The following is a 12,063-nucleotide window of genomic DNA, read 5'->3' on the forward strand; positions in this document are numbered from 1 at the left end:
TCTATATGTGTACAAAGTTTGGTGACGGAAACTCAAAAGGGATGTGCTACAGAGCCCCCCGAACATACCCATCTTCTATGTGGCACTACAGAGCCCCCCCTGCAAATTTGCCCAGCCCTAATGGCCAACGATTCTGATGTGTGTGCAAACTTAAGAGTTTTCACGCATGTTAAGTACCTCAATAGTACTGAAAACATTGAAAAGAAGAATAAAGAAAAATCCTTAGAAGAACAATAGGGCTTCTGCTCTTTCAGTGCTTGTGCCCTAATAATCCTTAGAATAGGGACTCCGCTCTTTCAGTGCTTGGGCCCAAAATATGGTTATTTTAGTAAAATCATGTAAAATGTATTGCGAGGGAACGCAAACCTATTTCAGAAAAAAATGTCCCCTGTCCTCTGAGGGGCTCCGTTGTAAGTTCCATTATGCCACACTAAGACCTAGTTTAGTCAAGTTTAACTAAATGAGATATAACCTAATAATGGACAGTGTATTAGACAGACAAAGAATTCAAATACCATTTATTGTTTTACCTTTAAAGTATAATTTTACAGTGTGCTGGGTTTGTACAGTGCTCTAAGGCAGATTGAGGAATATTATCCATGCACGTTTCACAAAAAGAGCTTTTTTTCAACAAAATTAAACTTCAAAAAGGGAAGGCAAAACTGAAGAGACATTTACAAAAAGAAAATGCAGAGAGAAGAAGCAATAAAAATAATGCAGAAAAATTAAGCCTGTGAGCTCTCGGTCAAAGAGGAGGAAGTATTCTTAACAGACGGCCTGAGAGAAGATGACCAGTAGTGTTGATGGATCACCAGAGCACTGGATCCATATGGTGGAAATGCCCGACCCCTCGTTACCAAGCATCCCGTTTAGGTTCCTCCAGTCTGTCTCGGTGTCTGTAGGCCTCTGCTTCAGTTGTGGCAGATGTTTCAGGATAACCTTCTGCAAATCAATGCATCTTCTATAATGCATTAACTAATGCAATACCGTCTACTGAATAAAATCCACCCGCACGCATTAGTGTGTATTTGTAACTCGTGTCTACATGTTCTTGCGTGCATTAGGTATTTACAAAATGTACCTTATAGAAACCATCAGAGCTAATAAAAAGTCAAGCCTGCATTTAAATGTTTAATTTATTGTTTCTAGTGGTGCAATGCGTCTGTTATTATATGTCTGTGCAGGAAAAGAAAGAAACCTTCAAGTGAAAAGTTCACATGGCTAAAGCAGCTCTAGAATCCAACCTCACACTAAACTACAGTCGGCACAAACAGGACTCTATACAGTAAATATCCTCTTAAAAATAACACAAGGACAGACTGCTTTGCATTCAAACAATCTCTTTTTAAATTCAACAAAATAACCTCTATCGAAGAAAAACAACAAAAATATGGTGGGCTCAAAAATCTTTTGCAGGTTTTTTTTTTGGTACTTCAGAGAACTGAGAGCCACACTCTATTAATCCAGTAAAGTATGTGCTGTTGATGAATCCTGGGGCACGCCACACTAACAACCTTTCTGTAAATCTCCTCGATTGGGAGTAGTGTGACCGTGGCTGCATTTTGATTGGACAGGGACAGAGGAAGTGGGAGGGGCCAAGAGGCACACTCAGAACTAGGCCAATGTGGCAAAATAAGATGAGTTACACTTTCTAGCCTGTTTAAAATTCCTATTAAACAATGAGTTATTAAGTGCCAGTGAATATTTAGTTTGCAGAGTAAATGTGCAAATTTACAGCCACTTTATCTCTCCAACTGCTAATGAGTTTAAAGTGGATGAACGACAGTGCGGCTGCTTAAAGTGACAGAGCTGCAGTGGTGTTCAAACTCCAAACAGAAGATCATCTCAAACTCCTGAAAGGCCAAAAACTTCCTGATGAACGAAAAGGAGAAAAACATGAAAAATTCATACGCCTTCTAAATTAGTAGTGACAAAAGTTGAACCAAAAACCCTCGAGTCACTGATGGAGGTCACGTTTTGTCAGTCTTGGCGTAACATCCACCCGACGGAAAAAAGCACTGCAAACGTATCCTCACATATGAAGCTTCGGGTTTCCCTTCATTCTGCTGCTGTAGTATTTGTAGACAATAAAGATGACGTCTCGAGGACATATAGTTCGCAGAGCGCTGAGGAAATGTAAAGGGGAGGGGTTTATCCCACAGTTCGAATCTATGCACACTATATACACCATCACCATTTCAGAACCGTCACGCTACGTCATTCCCTCTCTACACAAAGAGCTGTACATATAAAGCATGTCTGTGTGTGTGTTTGTGCACCAAACTCTGCAGCGTGTCGAGACTCAAATCCACTCCAGGTTCATCTCGCACAGCTAGTGTGCAGGGAATAGATCTAGTATAGAGCGGAGAGACAGCAGTACTGCTAGAGTTGTGTGGGATAAAGTTTGTTAAGAGGAAGGTTTCTCCGTTCCTGGAGACTGTGGCAGGTGCTTGTAAGGCCTGGTCTCGCCCGACACGGCAGTCTTTTAAATGAGCGGGACATGGTCACAAGGCAAGGCGTGGGCGATTGCTACTCTTTAGTCTGGACCGGGGGCACCTCGTCGGTTCCCTCCCAGCTATCTTGAGGCCTCTGAGGGGGTCGCTGTGGGTTATTCATGTGCTGGGCGGCCGGGCCTGTGTAGGGTTGCCCATGAGGGTGATTATTAGGCTGCAGAGAGAGTGAGTATGAAGATTGATTAAGATGCACATCAACAGTTGATCATTATTTGACTAGGAGAACAGTTGTCTAAGAGATACTTTAATCTAAAACGACTTCAAGCTACACATAGCTATATTTCTTATGAATATGTGTATTTCTTGGGAATCAAGATCTTGGCATTGCTAGCATCATGATATAACAGTTGAGCTACAGGAACATTGCATGAGATTGCACAGACGCAGCACACATTGTGTGTGTTACCTGTTGATATTGCGTCCCAGGTGAATGAGGGTAGAGGGCCGTATCCTCGGGGGGCGTTGAGTCGTGCTCATCAGGTGCTTCTTGATCATCTGGCTCCTGAACAAAAAAAAAAAAAAAAACATGTTATAGCACATTTGCTATTAAACATCAATATCGTAGCATATTACCAATTTAATATATTGTAGATGAAGTTACTGTTTAACAAACAAACACTCAGCACTCCTGTTTTTTTTAGCACCCCAGAAGAGAGCCGATTTCAATGGCCGCTTTGTTTAAATTGAGCTGAAAATGCTCAAAAAGTGCTGTTTGTGGGGTTAAAACACCCTGTTTCAAAAAGATTATTGGAGATTTGGGCTTCTTTAAATTTCCATCAGGATTGTTGGATCAGGACGAACTCAGGATTGGACATAAAATATTTCACAGATCACCGTCATTGTGATTGTCTCTGTGCTAATAAGACTCGATTGCAAACCCTAACCTGACTGCATATTGAATAATGTCAAATGTTATTATTTTCTGTATGTGGACCAATAATTGCGTGAGGGATTCACATCGATCTCAAACCCTCGCCGCTCAAGAACAACAACAACAAACAATTGCGGTAAGTCATGGCATCTACTCAAGTTATTTCTTCCTGTACTTCATGCCACATGTTTACTAAAGCTTCTTCCGTCAGCAGTGAGGTATTCACATGTGATAAATGTAAGGAATTAGTCAAGCTGATGAAGAAGGTTAATGAGTTAGAGACACGCATCCGAACACTAGTGGAGGTCAGTGAGAAAGAGAAGCCGGTAGATACTGTTTCGGATGCGGATAGTACAGTGAGCAACACACACACTTTGGTTCCGGCTGTAGAGCCCCCACAGCAGGGCGTTTGGGTGACATCTCAGCGGCATATTCGCTCAGCAAAGTGACACCACTCTCCTGTTCCTGATAGGGTCTCCAATCGATTCTCCCCACTCAGTGATACACCCACTGAGAATCATGTTGAAAGAACCCTAATAATTGGTGATTCTATTGTAAGGAACGTGGAAATAGAGACTCCAGTCACTATTGTCAAATGCATTTCGGGTGCCAGAGTGTCTGACATCAGATCAAATTTACAAGTGCTAGCTAATGCTAAATGAAGATTTTGTAAAATTGTCGTTCATGTCGGCACTAATGATGTCCGGCTTCATCAGTTGGAGATCACTAGAGATAATGTTAAAGAGGTGTGTGAACTTGCAAAAACGATATCAGACACTGTAATAAGCTCTCGACCCCTCCCTGCTCATCGTGGTGACGAGGTTTATAGTAGATTAGTGTCACTGAACGGCTGGATGTCTGAGTGGTGTCCGGAGAATAGCATAGGATTTATTGGACAATTGGAAGAGTTTTTGGGGTAGACATGACTTGCTAAAGAGAGACGGACTCCATCCCTCCAGAGAATGTGCCGCTCTCCTCTCTAGTAATTTGGCTCATAGTCTTAATAGTAGGAATGGAACGATACAATTTTTTCTCTTCTGATCCGATTCCGATACCTGAACTATCAGTATTGCCTGATACCGAGCCGATACTAGTGTTGTTTTTTCTTAATGAGTTTAGAACATCTATAATTCACTGTGTGGAACAAAAACCTCTAACAATACATTATTTCATTATAAAACAGTAAAACAAAAAAACAATTACATAAGAGCATGTGCAAAACTTTATTGTTAACTAGTCTGCAGGATGCAGGAGCAAAAAAAATTTAATAAATAAAAATCAGTAATTCCAGTGAAAGTCTTCAGTAGAAAAGAACCATTCTCTTTACACATTTTAACTTGTATCTGGACTTGTAAATGGTTTCAGATCTCTCTCTCTGTTATTTATTTATTTAATTTTAGTTTTATTAGTATATCAATCCAATTTTCAATCACACAGTAATTTTTGGAACCCATTTTCTTTTTATTGTAATTTCTAATAAAAAATAATTTTATTGTACACTAGTAATACATTTCAGTTGTAATTTATTAAGGCTTTTATTTTGAAAGGCTGGCACTGAGCGCTCCAGGAAGTCTGTGTTTGAGTGTTTGTTTGTAGGCTAATTCACAGTAATGTAATACGTTTCTCATTCAACATCTGGTAAAATGCTTGTCCGGTGCCGTTCTCAATGCATGTTATAGGCGGACCGAACTATTGATCATCTACATTTGAGATGGAGTTTGTGTGGAGCGACCACATATTGCGCTGTGCAGATTATCACAAGCCTCTGCGCGTGTTTGTGTATGTGTGTCGGCAGAGCGGCGCTCATTCAGTAAAGCGTGGTGCCAGAGACTACTTAGCTGTGCATGCTGACTGTATATTTATTATTAAACACAGACTTTTGCAATTCACAAAGATTTTGGGTGATTGTAAGGGCCTGAATAAAATGCACGAGTTATATGGACTACTTTAATGGTGATTTGAAGGTTATTTATGTCATTGAGCTTGACAGTAACGTCAATGACCAACATGCAGTATTGGATTTGGATTGGGTTCGTCGGACTGATACCTAATCCAGGTAAAAACGTCAGTAGCGGACCCGATACCGATCCAGGTATCAGATCGGTGCCATCCCTATTGAACAGTGATAGTATCTGACTAACTGGGGCCCAGGTCAGGAAGCAGACAAACTGGTTAATCCGATTGTCTGCTAGCTGCCTTGAGACGTCACACAGGTCACATAAACTACAACACATAGAGACTGTATCACCTAGATATCACCTATGTCTGTTTCCCGAACTACCAAACACAAACCCCTCACTACATCATTTAGAAAAAAATTTGATTAAGGTCAAACTTGAAAATAACAAAAAAAATTGAAGATAAATATCATATAAAGATAGGGCTACTAAACATTAGATCTCTTTCAATCAAAGCACTAATTGGAAATGAAATTATTACAGATCATAGTTTGGATGTGTTCTGTTTGACTGACACCTGTCTTAAACCGGATGAATATATTAGTTTAAATAAATCTACTCCCCCAGGTTATTGTTATAAACATGAGCCTCATCTGAAGGGTCGAGGAGGAGGTGTTTTACAGTGAAGTTTTTGGTGTTACTCAGAGGACAGGATATAAGTTTAAGTCTTTTGAACTAATAATGCTTAATATGACACCATCAGATACAAATAAAATATCTCTGTTGTCTTTTACCCTTGCTACAGTATATAGATCACCCGGGCCGTATTCTGATTTCCTTGGTGAATTTTCTATCAGATCTAGTAGTTACTGTAGATAGAGCTTTAATTGTTGGTGACTTCAACATTCACATAGATAATGAAAATGACACATTGGGATTAGCATTTATCGATATTCTCAACTCTCTTGGAGTCAGATAAAATGTGACCAGACCAACTCATCGCCATAATCATACGCTAGATTTAATTCATATGGAGTTGATGTTGATACTTTAGAAATTCTACCGCAGAGCGATGACATCACAGATCATTACCTCATCTCTTGTATGCTGTGATCAGTTACTCAATCTACATCACGCTATCATTCAGGTAGAACTATTCTTTCGACCACTAAAGACAGCTTCACTAATAATCTTCCAGAATTGTCTCATATACTCAGTAAGCCAAAAAGTCTATAAGAACAGGCTTCTCTAGCACTCTTGATAGTGTCGCTCCCCTTCGATTAAAGACAATTAAAGAAAAAAGCCCCGCACCATGGTACAATGACCACACTCATGCTCTCAAGAGAGCATCTTGGAAAATGGAGCGCAAGTGGAATAATAAAAAATTTGAGGTATTTCGTGGTGCATGGAAGGATAGTGTCTGTAGCTACAGACAGGCACTAAAAGCTGCCAGGTCAGCATATTTTAGCAAACTCAGAAAATAACCACAACAATCCTAGCTGTTTATTCAGTACTGTGGCTAAATTGGTTAAGAATAAAGCATTGACTGAACCAGATATCCCATCGCAGCACAATAGTAATGACTTCATGAATTTCTTTACTGATAAAATTGAAATAATCTGAAATAAAATTGGAATTATTCAATCATCTGTCACAGCACCTCAGAAAACAGTGTCTCATAATTTTCCTCACGTGCAACTTCAATCCTTCGCTGTCATAGCTCATGAAGAGCTAACAAAACTTATCGAAACTTCAAAATCTGCTAAGCCTGTATTAAGGACTGTAAAGAGATGAACCAATGAAGCAGAGCGGGAACTACAAGCCTGTTTTGACTGCACGGATTGGAGTGATTTTGAGGCTGCAGCCACAGACCTGGATGAGCTCACAGATACTGTTACATCATATATCAGTTTCTGTGAGGATATGTGCATTCCTACTAGGACTTATTTAACAATGACAAACCATGGTTTACAGCAGAGCTCAGGCAGCTTCGTCAGGCCAAAGAGGATGCTTAAAGGGGTGGGGATAAAGTCTTGTACAATCAGGCCAGGAACACACTGAATAAGGGAATCAGAGTGGCTAAAAGAAGATACTCTGAGAAGCTGAAAAACAAGTTTTCAGCTAATGACCCTGCATCAGTGTGGAGTGGCATGAAGCAACTCACAAATTACAGGACTCCTACCCCCAACCCTGTGGTGGACCAACAACTGGCTGATGACCTGAATGTGTTTTACTGCAGATTTGAAAGGCCCAATCTCACACCCCACACCCACTCTGACCTTCACTTCACACAAACATCAACACCTCCTGTAACCCCCCTCCTCCCCCCTCCTGCTACTCAACCTGCACTTAAGATCTGTGAAGAAGATGTGAGCCACGTCTTTCGACAACAAAGGATAAGGAAAGCACAGGGCCCAGATGGTGTTTAACCTGCATGTCTTCGATCCTGTGCTAACCAGCTGGCCCCCATCTTCACACAGATCTTCAATAGATCACTGGAGCAGTGTGAAGTCCCATGCTGCTTCAAACGCTCAATCATTATTCCTGTCCCAAAGAAACCAAAAATCACAGGACTTAATGCCTACTGACCTGTCGCCCTGACGTCTGTGCTCATAAAATCATTTGAGAGACTGGTGTTGGCCCACCTGAAGAACACCACTGGACCCTTTCTAGATCCCCTTCAATTTGCTTATCAAGCAAACAGGTCTGTGGATGATGCAGTCAACAAGAGATTGCATCATATCCTGCAACATCTGGACAGACCAGGGACATATGCAAGAGTCCTATTTGTGGACTTCAGTTCAGACTTCAATACCATCATGCCTGATCTTCTCTCAACCAAACTGACCCAGTTCTCAGTGCCCACCCCAATCTGTCGATGGATCACCAGCTTTCTGACAGATAGGCAGCAGCTAGTGAGACTGAGGAAACTCACATCCGGGCCCCTCACTATTAGCACTGGAGCTCCTCAGGGATCCGTTCTCTCTCCACTGCTCTTCTCCCTGAACACGAATGACTGCACTGCAAAGGACCCCTCTGTCAAGCTCCTGAAGTTAGGGTCAGGTCACAACGACCTTGAGCTGAACATGCTCAAAACAGTGTATATACACTCTGTATATATAGATATATAAAATCACATTAAAATTGATGTATGTTTCATTGTATTAATATATACACATGGTTGACCAATACTGGATTTTGCTGATATGATAATGTGTAAGAAAATCAATAACAGTTATTAATCTGCCGATAGTAAAAATAGATAGCCTATAATGATTTAAGCCTAAGTCTTTCCTTCCTGTGACGGGGTGGGCCAGATAGAGGCTTCAAAGTGTTCAAATTGAATTACATCCCAGATACAGTTTATTATGCAACCAAAATACCAAAAATACCCAGAAATAAAGATTTGGTGCATAACACGGGACTTTTAAAAATAAACAAGCCCGAAATACACCAGGAACTCTTATTTTGAAATGTCTGTGCTTCACAGCTTCCAACTGGTCATTTAAATAGACAAGGGAAATAAAATATGTACTTTTACAATCGTCTACATGGTATTACATATATATATATATATATAAACACTTTAAAGTAAACAATGTCATAACTCATTAACAGTAAATCACCAGCGATTGCTTGTTATAAATGTCCGGTATTCACTGATTGTCAACGGCTCTGTAACCGCTGGAAACACTTACAAGCTCCCCGAGTGCCTGGAGAATGTGCAACTGTGATGCATCTTCACGCATTTATTTAATTAATAATCACATTAGGCCATGTCACAATTCTTGTCTTTCCGTCCCCAAATTTAAGACCACTTTTTAAGACTTTTGAAATACCATTTAAGATATTTAAGACTTTTTATGACCTTACATTTTAGAAAAATAAATTGAAGATTTTTACTTTTATTGACAAAAACATAATTATATAACATAATGCTTAACAGATTATTAAAACTGCAGTGCTCCCATATCTACCATGGAAAGATGCTGCTCAAAAGAAAAGGAAGATTTATTTTGCCTGAAGTGTGACATCACAGTAATTTTATCTATTATAATCGTAGCATATTGGCCATGAAACACGAAATAATAAACATGATGGTGCATTAATCAAAAGAAAGAAGTAACTCACAAAGATGCTACATTATTTATTGATTGGCTCACCTCCTCAGGGCAGAGTTCACAGGCCTTGGCCAGGGTCATCCGGGCGCTGTGAGAGCGTTCCAGGAAGTATCCATTGGACGTCTCATTGCTCTGTACTGGGGGGGACCAGTTGTTGTAGCTATACTGAGGGTTTCCTGTGTATGGCCTCCTCTCCAACTCATCACCCAACCATTCCACTGCCCACGTCCACTTCCTCTTCAGGTCACCATTACTCTGCAAAAACAATCACAACCTTTTTACTCCCCTAATATACAATGAATTCTAAGATGAATTATCCATAATGCACACTTATGCATTAATTAAAAAGGCACATTCTACTCAGTAGGGTTAGGGTAAACATTGGGGTAAACATGGTGAAATGTCCGTGTCACCTGTAAGATCTGATAAGCCACAGAGCAGTTGGTGAAGAGTGCCACCATACACTTAATACACTGATAGGCCCGTTTCTGATAATGGTTCTTGGAGCGCTGGATGGTGTCAAAGAGCCCGTCTCGGTCATCAGGAATGCCCTTTAGAACATTGTGGATCCTGAATAAAGAGACAGAATGACAGGAACACTGATGAGGATATATGTAGGGCAAAGTGGCTTGTTCTTTGTTCTTTAACATTTCAATACTTCACCTGTGCGTCTGCCACGAGTCCTCAATCAGAAGGATCTGAAGCAGCAGGTCCAGGTAAGGCCTCAGCTCATAGGTGTAAGAATAGGCCACCTGACACCACAGAACATCAAGCTTGTTTACATGGACACAAGAAAGCAGTTTATTGCGAGAAAGCTGCTTAAGACTCGAAATCGGCATATGCGTTTACATGCACTGTATAAGCGGAGTACTCTTTACTCCCGTATATATGCGTCTCAGTCAGTAAGTAGCTTTCTGCACAGCAATGTAATTTCAATAACAAACATGGTATTCGAGGAAGACTTATTTATCGCTTTATTTCCAGATATTCCAGAGTTGTTGCTGTGTTTGTTTCCTTAACTTCCTATCACAGCCTGCAGAGGAATTACGCTGCAATAGTGGGATTTTCCTCTTACGTAAAACTCTGGGATTCCCCCAGTGTACCAGCACATATATGCAAAGCTCAGGGACTGTCGGTATCCTACATTGGTGTGTATGTGCTTTTCCCACTGTACTCCCCAATGTTGAATTCTTTCCACTGTGTAGACTTGTTGTTGGGCTCCATCCTATGACTTTTGTTATCCAGTCTGTTCCACGTACATGTATACTCCTGAAAAACCCATCAGAACATCGCTTATGCGTTTACATGGCCACATTAAGCCGCGTTCTCTGGTAGAAACCCAGGTGTATTAATCCGCACTCTCTTAATCCCTTAAATGGCGTTCTCATTTACACAACATTTCAGGACGCCGCTTCAAAAACCCTGGAACAAACCGTTTTCTTAAGTGCATGTAAACAGGGTAATTTACAATGAGTGACAGTCAGGAAACAGGCCAGACTGTAAAGGTTTTGACTAGTGGTCAAACGTTATGGGTTTTTTAATGACTGATACTGATATCCAGAAAGCAGGGTGGCATTTATAATACTGATATATCACATAATTTAATAGTAAATAAAATATACATAAATTGGATAAAATATTTTTTTATACATTTTTATTTAGCATTATATTTACTAACTTTGACACAAAACTGTAAATTTGTAACACACGTGAAGCACTTTTATTCACGCACTCATGCGGCTCCAGCAATCTACTAACCGTTCTCAGAATCGTTCGGCCCGATGGTGGAAAAGTGGCTTATAGCCTGGATCAGAACTGTGGTTTTTGGACTCACGAATGTTGCGTGATGGTCAGTCCGTGACACTCCAAACAGGCGATCCGGGCCGAGCAAACTGAATGCGGTAAGGAACGGTTACAGTAGCATTTCCACTTGAGCACGGTTCAGCACGGCATGATTATAAACCGTTCTTGAAGTTAATAAAAAATAGTTTATGTTTAGTGTATCTTCATGATTTTATGATGATGGTTTAACTAGTATTGTAGCCTAGATTTGTTTTTGTTTTTTTCGTCAGGGATGCTGATTACTAGTTAATTGAAACTCAAAATATATCAATATATTCTCATATACTATTTTCATATAATACTTATATCATATTTTGTCAATAAATATTATTTTTAGGTAGTCTGGGAACATTTACATTCCTGCATGTTAGTGTCCGGTGGCATACACGAGCCCTCATGATGATAAACCTCTCGCCTTTTTCTCTTTGCTTTCCTTTTTGTGACATGGCCCGTGTCTTTTCTGTGTATTAGCAGAGTAAAACCAGGGGGAAAGCAGTCCTAAAAACTGGAACATGCGATTATCCTACAGAGTGCACTCCCTCCAATGTTTACCTATCACGCCGTCGCCACAGACAGATCTGTTACGGACATTTTCCTGATTTCACTTCAAGTGGAAAAAGAAACTAACCACGCCAGCTGGCCCGGACTGGCACGGTACGGTTTAGTGATGAGAACCGATCGGCCCGATGGTGGAAAAGCGACTATATATGAGCACTCTACAGGAAAATAAACCTTTGGATTTGTTCAAGTTTTGTGAATTAAATCTGTTTAAACAAGATATCTGCATATTTGCAGACGATAAATGATCTAAGTTTTAT

The 12,063-nt window shown here is 40.3% G+C and overlaps 1 protein-coding gene across 7 annotated transcripts in view; it reads right to left on the reverse strand.

Moving 5' to 3' along the window:
* Nucleotides 1-501: 501 nt before the first annotated feature.
* Nucleotides 502-12,063, reverse strand: part of LOC127445760 (probable ubiquitin carboxyl-terminal hydrolase FAF-X) — a 41,383-nt gene continuing 29,821 nt past the window's right edge. For all 7 annotated transcript variants that reach the window (XM_051706038.1, XM_051706040.1, XM_051706039.1 and 4 more), the window contains 5 exons: nt 10,067-10,155; nt 9,817-9,973; nt 9,446-9,658; nt 2,920-3,015; nt 502-2,667 (listed from right to left, as the gene is read on the reverse strand). In XM_051706038.1, coding sequence (XP_051561998.1) covers nt 2,530-2,667; nt 2,920-3,015; nt 9,446-9,658; nt 9,817-9,973; nt 10,067-10,155 — 693 coding nt within the window. In that variant the 3' untranslated portion in view covers nt 502-2,529. The remainder of the gene's footprint in view (nt 2,668-2,919; nt 3,016-9,445; nt 9,659-9,816; nt 9,974-10,066; nt 10,156-12,063) is intronic.

Source organism: Myxocyprinus asiaticus, chromosome 9 (assembly GCF_019703515.2).
Source record: "Myxocyprinus asiaticus isolate MX2 ecotype Aquarium Trade chromosome 9, UBuf_Myxa_2, whole genome shotgun sequence".
Lineage (NCBI taxonomy): Eukaryota > Metazoa > Chordata > Actinopteri > Cypriniformes > Catostomidae > Myxocyprinus > Myxocyprinus asiaticus.